The following is a 14,604-nucleotide window of genomic DNA, read 5'->3' as shown; positions in this document are numbered from 1 at the left end:
CCCCAGTGTACTGTACATTATTCCATTTCAAGACTCCAGCTCCAAATCTGACCCAGTTGTACAGCCTTAAGTAGAAACAAGGGACCCAGCCTTAATGAGCATAGAGACTGAAGTGAATTTCTCATCATATTGGTTTGAACTGAGTCCTTTGAATGGAGGGGATTGTGCAATACAGCTTTATTGAGGAGCATACTGTATTTCCCTGAAAATCTTAAATTGTTATTCCACAGCAGTGCACTATAGAAAGCTGATAAGCCACAGTGTTAATATACTAAGCCAGGTGAATTGAAGTCCTGAGCAGTGTGCACTCAAAGATGTAGGAACTATGTAGCACATAGGAGATTTGTAGTGTAGGGCTGACTCCAAGCATGCTGTACAGCCATGTAAATGTGTGTATAGTATTATTGAGAAGGACTGAAGTGCTATAGAGTCTGTTAATGCTTTGGGTTCCAGGATCAGAAATGGATGCTTGTCTTATATTAGAGCTTTGTAAATACTGTTTATTCTATTTCCTTTATGTGCATGATATTTTGATCGTGATTTTGATTTTTGACCCGGTTGTGTAAACACCCTTAGAAAACAGGAGATCTAGGCAAATATACTGTAGGGCCCTCAGGATCTGAGAATCAGTCTTTTAGATTTTTGCTTATGATCACACCACCAAAACAAGGCAATGAAATAAAATACAGCCTGTGTCTCAGAAGAGTGTTACCTGAATTGGAACTAATGGCTTACTCCGATGAAAGAACCAAGGTGATGCTTGAGAAACTCAAGTGACAACGTGAGCGTGCTCATTCCCTGCTGTTCCCACTCTTGCAGGAGGCGTACTCTGTGGCGCGGCAGTTCAACCTGATCCCACCGATTTGTGAGCAGGCTGAGTACCACATGTTCCAGAGAGAGAAGGTGGAGGTGCAGCTGCCAGAGCTCTTCCACAAGATAGGTACAGAGAGGGGCGATTGATCTAGACAAAACATGTAGATACTATTACATGTAGATACTTAAGTGATTTGCAAAATAAGTAAATAACATATTGAGTTTCATCCTTCTAGTCATCGACTAAATTCAAAGATAGGATATGCAGCTAATTTCTAGTATGGAAGAAGAGATTACAAATGAAAGGAGACCATAGAGCCTATTTTGTCTAGAAATTAATTCAACCAAATACCTCTGCTGTTTCTTGAAAGAGCCAGTGGAACAGCTAGAAGAAAGCTGTTCCGTGTGTTCCAAACACCAGCAACCATTAGTGTAAAGAAGTCATTGCTTTTTCAGTCGTAAATTCACTACCTTAGACAATTTCCAGTTGTCTTCATGGTTCTTTCTTTCTTTGTTTATCCTGAAGTAGATGTGCTCATGGATTTTCCCAGTCTTTATACAGTATGTATTCAATTACGCAGTTACTATGTTTTATTAGATTTTATTTATTAAATGATGCACCTGGTAAAGACATTTCTTGGTATTATATCCTGTAACAGAAGCAATTTGGACATCTAAGATTGTCTGCCCACAGTTGTAAGAGGCCAGAGTAAAGAAATGGAAAAGAAAGCTTTCACATCCCTAAGATAATATACAGATTAGATCAGGCAGATAAGATTCTTACCTGTGTATCCAGTGTCCTTTGCAGTATGAGTACAGTGTGGAGTCCTAATGAAGCTTGTATGGGGTGTATGTGTTGAAGATGTGCTGCCTGATGGAATCCTCTTTCTTTCCAGGTGTGGGTGCTATGACGTGGTCCCCACTGGCCTGCGGGATCATCTCAGGGAAATACGACAGTGGGGTACCTCCTTATTCTCGGGCATCTCTGAAGGTACCGCTAGCCCCATGGTGACTGGTGCACTGCAGGCACCTGGGCTCCTCTCTGTGTTTCCACCACACCCTGCTGTACTGCAGGGCCTTATTTTTCTCTCATGTTGTCATAACTGTTCCGAGTTTTCTGGAAACTCTTCTATGCAAACAGATGAGGACAATGTACAGTAAAGCCTCAACACAAACTGTACAGCCCAGACGTAAACACTGGTGGTAGTGACGTGAACTGACTTCTTAGAGATCTTCAGTATCCTAAAATCATGCATACTTCAACGCACACTCTGTGGTATTGCTACTTTACTTTTACGCAGATATAATGACCTTTTGTTGTTTCTCCTGCATTTGTGATGTGATATGTTGGGATAGTGTTGGTCTTCCATTGTGTTACTGTGCACAGCCATCTGTTTTTATGGTTTGATTGACCTCATTTAGATTGTTAAAATATATTTTTTACTTTAGATGACATAGCAGGCCCCCCTATGCAAGACTTCCTGTTTTCCCATAGAAATCTAGTTACTTCATTGCTTTAAAATACAACACATACTGTAATAGCTGTCAGCAAAAAAATGCTAGTTCACTTATTCCTTTTCTTACACCTAAATAACATACTTCCATAGAAGGTTTCATATTTTGTCGTGTTAAATATACTTCCAAGATACATGGAGTATATAGAGTGAATTAGATTGGAGCTAAAAAACCAATGAAAAAACTGTCCAGTAGTTGTCATAAAATTGGTTGTTAGTGATCTGCACATTTACAGGATTTTATTCCTTTTGATTCACACTCTATTAATGCAAACAATGTCCTTAATATTGTGAATCTTTGATGTGGATGTACTTCTGGTGATGTCGGATTTTATATTGTCATTGCACATACACCTTTTTAAGTCAACCACTTCGTAGCTCAGTGCTATGTCTGTTGTGCTCATTAAGGAACATTTCTCTTTGAATTGAGCATGATCAACTAACAGGCACTGGAAACCATCTGCTGTTCATTTGTATTGATTTAACTTGAATTTAATGTTGATTAATTTAGTGCTAAATTTGTGTTGATTTCAACTTTTCTAAAATTCTATATTTCGTTGAGTGTGAAAACAACTTCTTCAGCCAAAACTGTGTTTCTCCTTTCTGTTTTTCAGCATGGAATTTACATTACTTCTTACTTTAAGTCTTTAAAATACTGAACAAGAATCCAAAATCCTTTAAACCTTCCTATGTTTTCAGTGCTTGCTCATGCACTGTTCCACACAAAATTACCTTGCACTGAGGACTCTTATTAGACAGCATTCTGGATCAAAGTAGAATGCAGGTGTGTGTGTGTGCTGGAAGGTGAACTGCTAAAAAATGTACTTATCTACAGTATGTCTCTGTGTATTTAAACTAAAAGGGAAAAAAGAGTCACCTGTTTAAAAACAAAACCGTGCTGACTTACAGTATTTCATCACCCAACTAGTGGGAGAGCTGTGGGAAACCTGCCTCTTGTTGACTAATAAATGATTTATAAGTTAAATCAAGTATTCTTTAAAGATGGAAGGATATTTCTTATCAGGTAGTTTTAAAATATCAAAAAGGAAGGTGCAAATAGGATTATTATAGAAGAGATACTATACACCTCATAATACTCTCTGCAATGTCATTTAGGCCCAGTGTACCTCTCAGAAGGTCAAAAGTTAGGTGTGGAGCATGCTGGGGCTTCTGAGCGGTACTGTGTGAGAGTGAACCTGTTGCCTAGTGCTTACTGGCTCAAACTCTACTACTGGTGTGCAGAGCAATTCTCTGCATCCCTGGCACTGGGCCAGGATTATGTGGGTCTTTGTTTAATTACAGTTGTGTCTGTTCTCCTGCTGGCCCAACAGATTATGTTCTAGGATCACAGAAACAGGATTGCTTTTACCATGCCTAGGCCCATGGGGTTCACATCCTTGGGGGCTGTGGAAGTGAAAAGGATCCGTGCCGAGGATTAAAGATTAAGAATTTAAACTCCTGGTCAGATAAATGCCTTGACATTAGCAAAGAAAGCATTCCCAAAACCTCGACTCTTTCTCAGGGTAAATCATGGTTGGCCAACAAGACTAGTGGGTTTCCTGCAGCACCTCCCCCGGCAGGTGGGGGCGTTGTGAGCAGCAGCAGGCGGTGTTTTTGAACACGTGTGCTGTGTGTTGACAGGGGTACCAGTGGTTGAAGGACAAGATCCTGAGTGAGGAGGGCCGGCGCCAGCAGGCGAAGTTGAAAGAGCTGCAGGCAATCGCAGAGCGGCTGGGCTGCACACTGCCACAGCTCGCCATCGGTACGCGCAACACTGCTGCTCTCTCTCTTTCTGTCTGTCTGTCCGTCTGTCTCTCGCTCAACAGCAGCAGCAGCACTGGCACATTTTGTCCCGTTACCTGTTGTCTGTCTGTTTGGAAGCTTGTGTGCACTGGGCTGCTGTCTGATGTGTGGCACTGTGAACACTAGCTCACTGGCTTCACTCCCAGGGAGCTGAAAAATGTCTGAGCCCTGCGCTATTGACCCAAACGAGTGAAAAATAAAACCTTTTTCCACTTTCTGATAGAGCTGGTCAGAAGGAGACCCAATTTGTAGAGGATTTAAACATGATCATCTTCAGCTGCCCTTTTAAAACCAAAATCATTTTGAGCTTTTTAAGGAAAGATGATAGGGCCTAAAATCAAAATCATAGCGTTTGGTAGGACGTGTGGACCCAACTACATGTTCAGAGCAAACATTTTGCCATTTATAAAGCTTTTCAAATAGATTTGGGTTGTTTCTATTTAATAATTTTGCATGTATGTTGAAACTATTACTGTAGCTAGGTGATCATTAGAATATGATGAAGAATAATTCTTTGAACCAGACATTTTTGGTAAATGAAAATAACTTTTTTTCCAAGTAAAGGATATTTTAATGTTATTTTTTCCCAATTTCATTTAGCTTTCTGTGTTTTTTTCATAGTAGAATGTTATTAAAGCAGGTAAAAACCAAAGTTTTGCAAAGGACAGTGAAAGCTATCACAATAGTTGGTATTGAAAAAATAAAAACCAGCTTACAAAAGAAAGGTATGGTGTAGCAGGGTCAAAATGCCACTTGCTGTGGTGCAGCTCAGCCGTGTTCAATATGTGTTTTAGAAATACGCTTTGTCTTGCTTGGTGGACTATGCAGTGTGCTTGTGGCACAGTTAAAAGCAGTCTGTGGGAATGCTAGCTGTACTCTCAGTGCACTGGAGGTCTTTGTTGAATTTACACGTAAGATCGTGATGATTTTAAATAAATTAAATTTTGCATAGCGGATATTGATAGAATATTTGTAGTTTTACTGTAGTGTTAGTCTTTGTTTTCCTTGGCACTTAAAAGCACTACACAATTTAATGAGCAATGAGTAGTAAATAACAGTAGTATCGTAATGCCATCTGCTAATGCACTGTAAAAACATGACAGAGACAGGTGAGATCATACTGCAAGAAAAATGCAAAGCAAGGTAAAATGAGCTCCTTGAAATGTGTGTTTGTACAAGTGATGGTCCTTACTGTATGTGCTGTGTATCTGAGCAGATTGCAACAACAAACAGATTATTACAGTATTCAAATTCTGAGAACATTACCCCATACTAATGTATCTGTTGACCCTTTGGGAGATATGTAGAGGTCACTAGGTTCTAAAATTGTGCCTTATGTCCATGGTTGCTTTCTACTTCAGGACATAGTTAATGTTTAAACTGGTTTTCTCTGTACTGTAGATCTTAACCCAGTTCCTAGCTAATGAGCTTGGTTGCATAACACTATTAGCAGTAGTGAAAGGGCTGTGTTTCTCCAAACAGTAAACCTAATTCCCATACACACATACTGTAATCTTCCCATCAATTAAGATGCTGTTGTAAATCAGGTATCGATTTAAGGGGCACTGGCAAAATTGAATTTGCAAACTGACTGATTAAAACTCCCCAGAGAATCATTAAAGTGCCTGTGAGACAAACAGGCTGTGTAAATAAATGGTAGGGGAGTTCATCTAACATGAAAGGAACCTTACATAAACTTCTGGGCTGCTTGCAGAAAAACAAAACTGACCTTGATCAGTTTTTTTTTATTTATATTTTGCAGCACTGTGGCACGACAGACTTGTAGATGGTGATTCACAAACCCTTGGCATAATACCATTATCTGCCCAGTCACTGTAATTAATGTTGTCACTCGGGCAATAGCCGGAAGTGATTTTTGTAAAGATAGTCTTTAGTCAATAGCAAATGTGTCATGTTTTTCAGTCCCTGGAAAGGATCTTTCTCTTTTAACCCATTGTATTTCTTACAATACCATGTAAAGTTTTGCTGTCATGTTTATTTTCTATAGTTACAGCATGTGTGTTACCAGGATGGTAGAAGGATGGACATTAGCCAGTTTCTAAAGACCATCCTCAGACTCTGCCAGTATGTTATTAGACTGTATCTGTGTGACCTCGGTTAGCGCCTTATAGCTGTGAAAATATTTATTATAGACCTTAGAAAGCCCATCACTGCATTTCTTTCAGTGAATTTTCCAATCCAGTGAAATGAAAATCTTTATTTTAAATTTGACAAATGATATGAGCATATTACATGTAAGGTAAATTAGAAATGGTGTTCACAATTACTTTTTGGGCTTTCGTTTCTCCCTTGAGTTTATTAATAAAGACGGAATTTAATTTCTAATTAATACTGCTATTAAAATCCGTTTTTAAAAAAATCTAGCAATTAACTTGGAACGGAATCTTGCGTGTTGCGCAGAGTGGACCCCCTCCCACGTTGCCATTATACTCCAAATACCACAGATGGCTTACACCCTGCAGGCTTGCTGCCTTGTACAGCAGTGGGCAAACACATCTTAATCTCCACTGTGCAGGGGTCTGCCTCTGTGGGTGGATCACGTGTGCCTCCAGCCTTGAACAATATCTTGGCTGGTAGGAAAAAACGCAGAGCTCCTCTTCTGCCACAGACCAGTGTGGCAGTGGTCCGGTCTCCCCCACCATAAAAATGGACCTTGGCGCTGCTTCAGAATCCCATGACAGAACTGCCACAGATGAAGGTCTGCCATGGGACTTTGCAGTCTTGCAGGTGCATTTTTATCTGGGATACCGGCTGGGCCGCAAAGTGTCATCCCTGTGTTGTGGTCTCTTCTGCAGCATGGTGCCTACGGAATGAAGGGGTCAGCTCGGTGCTGCTGGGGGCTTCCAATACAGACCAGCTGATGGAAAATATAGGAGCAATACAGGTGAGTGTGCGATGTTCTGCGCTGAAAGCAGCTGCAGGGACAGGGGTGTGTCAGTTTTGTGCACACCAGCACTATGGGGAGGTACTGTAAATGTAAAGCCTGGACACAGTGTGAGAGCATGAAAAATCCATATCTGTGAACATTGGTGGTGGGCATCTGTCTCTCCTGTTAACATACTGATCCATGCTGGTGGACAATAGACCTTTCCTTTAAGTCAGACACGTATAGTAAGAATACAGTTTACTTACACTGCAGGAAGCTAAAACGTCACCCCTTCACAGTTTAATAAAATTGTTTCTGAAAGAATGTAGGAAATATTATCTGGACAGTATTCATTATTTCAATATTTCTGGCTGGTTTGGTTTATAGAATAATAAGGCCAGCTGTGTTTCATTCCACGGAAGGATTTGAGATGATAGCTTCTGGCATCACTGCTCACTAGACTTTAATGACATTTGAAAAAAAAAAACTAGGAGTGTTTTGTTTGTGCCCTGTATTTATCCAGAGAAACAAAATAAATGTCTTTCAGAATTCTGTGTGTAGTTCACATTCAAATCCACCTCTCCCCACTCACGAGACCTCATGATAATATTTCACTACATGTTTTAGGATATTTTAGCAGTGTCAGGGAATTAACATGTTTTCAGATGCGGTTCTTGTGGCTAACGAGGGTTTATCTTTACATTTGCCCTGCAGGTTCTTCCGAAGCTATCTTCTTCCATTGTGCATGAGGTGGACAGCATTCTGGGCAACAAGCCTTACAGCAAGAAGGACTACCGCTCCTAACGCGCTGCCGAGCGCTGGGGGAGCCGCCGCCGCCCCCTGCCTCGATCTCTGCCCGTTCCTCTGTTTGCTCGAGCTTTTACTGAATGAGAAACTGGCGCGTGAAGCTGGCAAAAGGCATGGTCCTGGGGGGCAGGTCATCTGATAAGACAATGAAATCCTCACAAAAAGAAAATCTGGGAAGCAGAGAGAGAGAGATCAAAGCGAGGTACACTCGTAGATAAACCAGTAATACATTTATCTAAACCAGAGGTTTTTTTATATTTTGGAAAAAGCACATGCTTGCTTGGCAGCTTAAGGTTTTTTTTGGGGGTTTTATTTTTCTTAATGGTCTTTTTAAATTCTGCATTGATGTTAAAGCGAAATAAGATTGATATTAGTCTACAAGCGCAAACCCCAGTTTTTCCATTTACGTTTCATTTAAACCTTTTAGGAAGGTGCTTGAGTTTTTAAAATGATATTAATTTGAGCTGTTTTTTTGCACATGGGTGTAACGGCTTCTCCTGAAATGAAACAATCTAGCACTTTAGTTACAGACTAAAGGAATCAATCCGAGAGTGATGTTCACAGACATCCCCTATAATGAAGGTCCTCTGAAGTCAGTCAGTTTAATTACCAAAGCTAATTTAAAAGATCTAAAATAACTACATACACTGGGACATCAAAGAAATTGAATGTTTTTTGGGGGGGATCTTGTCTGAACGATTATAACTGTGCTTAGCTGTTTTTGGCAAGCCATTCACTTAGCAATTACCATTTTAAACATCATTCTTAAATTATTTAGATTTAATCAGCTGAATAATAATATATTTTTTAAACAGAGCATCTTCGTGCAGGTCAGTTAAAATTAACTCTGAATCCCACATATGGCATAACAGAATCTTGAAGCTAAAATCTCCTGCTCCTGTTGTTACAGTATACAGCACAGCTGAAAAACTGAAACACTGAAAAGAAAATTTTGTCTCGAAACAGAAATGGGATGGATCTTAACCTCCTGACTTTCAGACTTAGTAGATATCCAGGAAGAGAAAAGAAGATTATTATTGCTGATTTTCTACTGTGATATTCTACTCTGCACTGTTACTCAGCAGGTTGTAAGTGAAACTGCAGTACTAAGCACCCGGGTGCTGTTTTTAGTGAGTTTGTACAGCACACATAGGCTCAGTTACTAAACCCCTGTGGATATTTTACTGTGGTTCTCGCGTTGTCCTGTTTTCAGAGGTTAAGACTTTTTGATTTGTGAAACATTCATTGTTTTTGTTCTCTCCACAAAGTGCGGGAGAGAGTTGGCAAACTGGCACCATATTTGTTCGATTGTTCTTTCAGAGCTTTGTTAACAGCAGCTGATGTTCTAGCAAAGCAAGGAGGGAAAGACATGGTTGGGCAGTATTTGGAGCCCATGCCAGCCCATCCTCAAAAAGCATTCACTGTGATGTACTGTGGTAACGGCATAGAAAAGCATAGTAGAAAATGGTGAATTCATAGCAAAATGTGATAGACTGTAAACTTCAGGAAGGCATGACAGACAAAATACTGTGCATACCTGTATATACTATGGAACAACTTCATTAATGGTGGTAATCTGGCTAAAGCCAAAGATTTTCAGACATCTTTCAAGAACATAAACACTCGCTGAAAGAGTCAGGGATATATTTTCTCCAGCTTGTACCATTTGCCTTTCCTTTTTTATCACTATGCTATTTAAAATCACTTCCCTGGTGTCTAGCAGCTCAGGCATTTAGAGTTATACTGTGATTTTGTCCTGTGTCACTCCAGGACTGAAAGGTGGATGAATAACTCAGTGGTGATCACACTTTTTCTTTTAGTAGCTCTCTTGCCCCTAGTAAATTCTGTATGTTGGCTTCTACAGAGTGGACCTGGGATCTTCTCCAGGATGATTTACTTGGTTTTGTGAGATCCATCGATTCTGATACTGTGATTAATGATAAATAATATACAGTATATATTATTGTTGCACCACTGCTTCCTCTGTTACCAGAGGGTGGGGCTCTTTCTTCTTTTTCCTCTTGAATTGGAATTTAAATGCACCCATGTAACCAAAGGCTATATTCACACAGCATTTTCTGTGTAATCAGTCTGCAATATTTTTGCATACAGTACATGTGTTTTGTTTTTTCTTGCTTGTCAGTAATGCTGGCATGGACAGAACTCCAGACAGCATCGTCCAGGATAGCTTCTCTTCAGGTACTGTCAGAAAACATGGGTTGTCACGCTTGTATAATGGATTAAGGCTGGTGGATTATCAGAATAGTTATAGTATGAAAGGTGCTGGGTGGAACATTTTTCCAGGAGTTTCTTTGTTTTCTGAAGATAAAATCAGGCAGGATGATCCAAGAAGGGTTAGAGAGGTTTGCAGTCAAAAGGAGAAGAACAGATAGAAGGACAGATGTTTCATTAGTAGATTTTGAAAAAAATTGGCTGTATTTGACTCTCCAAAGCGTGCCTCTCGCATAGCAGTGTCTCTCAGCAGTTACCAGAGTTTCCACTATGCACATTATACCCTGCCAGAAAAGCCACAGAAAGCATTCATCCATTTTATCTGCCTTAATAATCAATTGTTAAACTGGCAAGATTATCAAAATACTACCCCCTTCCAGTTTGCTCAGCCGGGTTGGTTTGGAACGGTGAGAGATTTGTTCTAACTATGAGTACTGCCTGAAAAGTTGTGCACTGTGACTTAGGAACTTCCATAAAGCAACCTGAGCTTTAAGAGTGGAATTGAAAAGGTTACTGGAATATTTTTGCTTTCAACCCACATGACCAGAATAGCATAAGACAACACCAGAGTGAGCCCTTTACATTGTACCATAGAGTCTGATGTTTTTCATCTAGTTATAAAAATTAAACTCATTGCATGACTGGATGCAATTTATTCACACTCTAATTGTGGGCTGATTATATATTTGTCGAGAGCTGGCAGCTAACTCATTTTTTTTTTTCATATTTATTGCGATGTAATAACATAGTGGAATCGGGTTGATGCAGATCCAAAACTTAATTACTATTTAGATCTCTGTTGAAGTTGTTTTCATTTTCAAGAATGTGACATTTCCCTTTTATATAATCAGTATTGTTACACATTCTGGGAGGCACAGTAAAAATGTATTGTCTTTTCTATTTAAAAAAAAATAAAATGTTATTTTGTTCATACATAATATAGTATGTTGTACTGTATGTAATGGTTATTAAAATTGCTATATTTGCACTGGTGACTTGAAATCTGCATAGTGATTCTGTTATCCTGTTGGGCTATTTTTTTGCTTTGCTTTTTTGTCATTTCATTTTCTAAAAATAAACAAGGAAAATGAGGGAGAGACAGCCATTCTGATGTGCTGTACTGTGGTAGTTTGGCACAGCTCTGAGACAAATGCTTTGAATTTGAGGAAAAAAAGTCTTTAGCTCCACCATGCGGCCAAAGTGTCAATTGCATCGGCGTCTCATAGCATCTTATTACTGAGCACAAAGGCTGAATGTTTGACTTACCTGTTGTAAATAATATATGAAAAAAACTATTATAGATATAATGTTACTAGCAGATTGATAATCCTGATAGAAAAGGAATGTTCAGCATGGTGTTATATGATGAACTAATTTAGAGCAAAAGGTGAGTTTATGTCAAAGTTAAAAATGCAGCTCATTCCCTGATCTATGCATGTGTATTATATTAATATAGGCAGATTCTATCTATGCTGCTCAGTACATAAATGGTACATTTCCAGTATAATCAAATGAATATAATTCATGCTAATTTCTACTTTTCTGCTTGTCAAAGACTATAAAAGCTGTGCAATCACAAATTTGTATACTGTAGAAAGCTGCAAAGTTGTGATATTTGTTTTCTTTTAAGAGAACTCATGTATACATATATATTTTTACCATGGCAAAGTGTGCAGTATATGTATATGGTACTGACTAGAAATCACTTTCACTTTATGTTAAAACATAGTTGCAGCTGGGTCTGAAATAGAATCAGACTGTGTATACTGCATTTAGGGCAATGGTCACAGTTAATGATGCCAAATAGAAGTGATGGCTAAAGTATGAATGGAACCATCCACTAGTTTATATGTAGATATGTATAATACTGTATATTATTGAACAACTGGACAGGGGTTGTAAAATGTACACAGTTTTCAGCATTCACTTACACATAGTGATGTGATCATCCAAGATTGATGTGCAAACCTTATCCGTAACTGGATAAAAAGATGGACACGTGTAGTTTTAATCTCCTGTAGGCAACCTAAATGTTTTGTGAGTGGCTGGCAGTGTGAAAAAGCAGTGCGCTGTCACCATGCAGCTGATAGCTCCAAGCAGTTGTCTAGATTAGAACATGGTTTCCAGTGTGTTCAAATGGAAGAGGGTTTGGAATAGGGACTGCCAGTTTCATCTTACATACTGTACATAAAGTAAATCACTATGTATTACTCTTCTATCAATCATGAAATATTGTGTGGAAGTGTTAAAATAATGTTCTAAAGTGACCTCTGTTGATAATTGCTAGAGAAAGTCTCCTGATACACCTATTACTTGGAGCAGTTAGTGTCTTTGTTCCCAAAACGGTCTGGGGACCCTCAAGACCATAATGACCTCTATTTGAGAAATTACTGGTCCAGACAACCGCTTGAGCATTTAGCTGCATGGCTGGAACACATTGGGTTTGCAATGTGTGCACATTTCCAACCACAGAATCACAATAAAATGGCAATAAAAGGTTGTTTTTTCAGAGGAAGATTCTTGTTAAAGATGTGTGGGATTCAGGTTGAAGCTGGATGATGGCAGCTGTCTTACAGTATATTTAATACACAGAGCTCATGATGACAGATTACTTACTGTAACTAAAAGCCTTGTGACCAGGGCCCATTGTTCATTTTACTTAGACCATTTTGCATTTCTGCTTTAATAACCAAAGATCATTGCAGGATAGGAAACGAATCGAATGAGCTCGTAACCAAGAGGAGAACACAGACTGTTGAAGTGATGGCTTAATGTGCTTTACCCTTATTTGTTTAGAAATTGAGTTTTTCCAATTCTGTCATTTCACATCCCATTTCTCAACCAATGTTATAGCACAAGCTGTAACGGCTCCATAATTTGGTCAAATTTGCAGGTTATCCAATAGACCGCCTTCCCCTGGGGTTGCTGTGGCCTGTACCTTTTCCTCCATCTCCCTCATTGTAAACGTAGGTTTTTAGTCCAGGGCAACAAAGCCTGTATGAATAAACCTGTGTGGCGTAGTACTGCACTGCTATGTCAGGCTGTGGAAATACATGCTGATCTGACCCCCTTTTGGATTCAAGTGAACGGATATCTTATTTATTTTAGAATTCCATTTTTAAAGAATAATCCACTCCAGCCTGTCACAAATGCTTTTTTTTCTGCTTAACCCAATGCTACTCAATAGAGCCCCCTCCCTTATTACTGTTGCTACTGTAAACCAAATTATTCAGTCGCTTTCAGAATTCATTTTTATAGCACATGAAACAAACAGCCTTAAAAAAGGACACAATGTGAAGCCCTCTGTGCAGAAGCATGTGATTTGAGTTTAAGAGTTTTTGTGAGCAATTCTGAAGATGTGATGGAAATAGCATTTGATTTACAGACCTCGATATTTTGTTTTTAATGAACTATAAGATCCTGCATAGCACAGTATTAAGATATATATATATAACCACACATAACCATGTATTGGTTTCGTTTCAGTGCAGGGATCCTTAGCAGAAAACAACTTTGTTTCCTGTTTGTGTAAAAATAAATAAAAAATATGTATTCCATGTAAAAGAAATATATAGAGCTGTTGTTGTAGAGGTGAGGGAATTACACCCCTGAACTGTCTTTGAATCATGATACTGTTGGCTTTCAGACTAAAGGAGTCGATGAGATTATCACTTGCATCCCTTTAAGTGTAATGTTAAATTGCCACAAGGCCTGCATCCATGTTCTGTCATTGGCAATGACTGCAAAATTGTCTGCTTGCGTTTCATTGCTGTTGTATTCATCAACTAGACAATGAGTAAATGAGTGCTGTATTTTAAAGGAATCGCATTCTGGTTTGCTTGCATTTCCTCTTGTTGTGAGAGTTATTTTTTTATGTTCATGCCTATATGCTATGTTGAATTGGCCTATTATTGATCTGAACAAAAAATATTTTTTTAACATGCTGCATTTTCTTCAATATTTAATATGAGTCAATGTTGAGCAATGGGGATTATTTGTACTGTAGATGCCTTTGAGGAATTAATCTGTAATGATACTATAATTATTGATAATACATATACTGTACTAATAATGGCAAGCTGTAAATTTTCACTCTTTTCTGGGTACTTACTGCACCATCAGATACCTTCTGTATGTATATACTTTGACCTTTGTATATATATTAATGGTTGTGATCACTTCCGCATTTTTTTTTCCATTGGCAGGCATTGCTAATTGCATCGTGCTTGAATCAGAATTCAGACTATGTACAGCTGCGGTATTTATGAAATGACAATAAAAAATACAAAATGATGTGACGTCTCACAACTTATTGTTGTACTAAAGGTTCCAGAATACTGTGGGAGATTGTGTATTTTAAAGTTTATTTCGTTTTAATAAAATGTTCTCCTTATCTTAGTTACACACCTGTATACTGTATATCATTGTCCCTGTTTTGATCTTTAAATTTCATTTTTGTGTTATTTGATCAAGACCAGGGGCTTTTTATGAGTGCAGGTTGATCTTTATGACTCAGACGGCACTGGATTCAGGCTGGGTTCTGTTGCT

The 14,604-nt window shown here is 38.7% G+C and overlaps 1 protein-coding gene across 6 annotated transcripts in view; it reads left to right on the top strand.

Moving 5' to 3' along the window:
* The window catches only part of kcnab2a (potassium voltage-gated channel subfamily A regulatory beta subunit 2a), a 141,069-nt gene extending 126,720 nt beyond the window's left edge, over positions 1–14,349 (top strand). For all 6 annotated transcript variants that reach the window (XM_088617487.1, XM_088617489.1, XM_088617488.1 and 3 more), the window contains 5 exons: positions 820–940; positions 1,710–1,804; positions 3,969–4,089; positions 6,947–7,035; positions 7,732–14,349. In XM_088617487.1, the coding sequence (XP_088473613.1) occupies positions 820–940; positions 1,710–1,804; positions 3,969–4,089; positions 6,947–7,035; positions 7,732–7,821 (516 nt within the window). In that variant the 3' untranslated portion in view covers positions 7,822–14,349. The remainder of the gene's footprint in view (positions 1–819; positions 941–1,709; positions 1,805–3,968; positions 4,090–6,946; positions 7,036–7,731) is intronic.
* Positions 14,350–14,604: the final 255 nt, after the last annotated feature.

This window comes from Lepisosteus platostomus, chromosome 23 (assembly GCF_059453375.1).
Source record: "Lepisosteus platostomus isolate fLepPlt1 chromosome 23, fLepPlt1.hap1, whole genome shotgun sequence".
Classification (NCBI taxonomy): Eukaryota; Metazoa; Chordata; class Actinopteri; order Semionotiformes; family Lepisosteidae; genus Lepisosteus; species Lepisosteus platostomus.
Note: the sequence above shows the minus strand (reverse complement) of the source record. Positions and strands in the feature narration are given on the sequence as shown.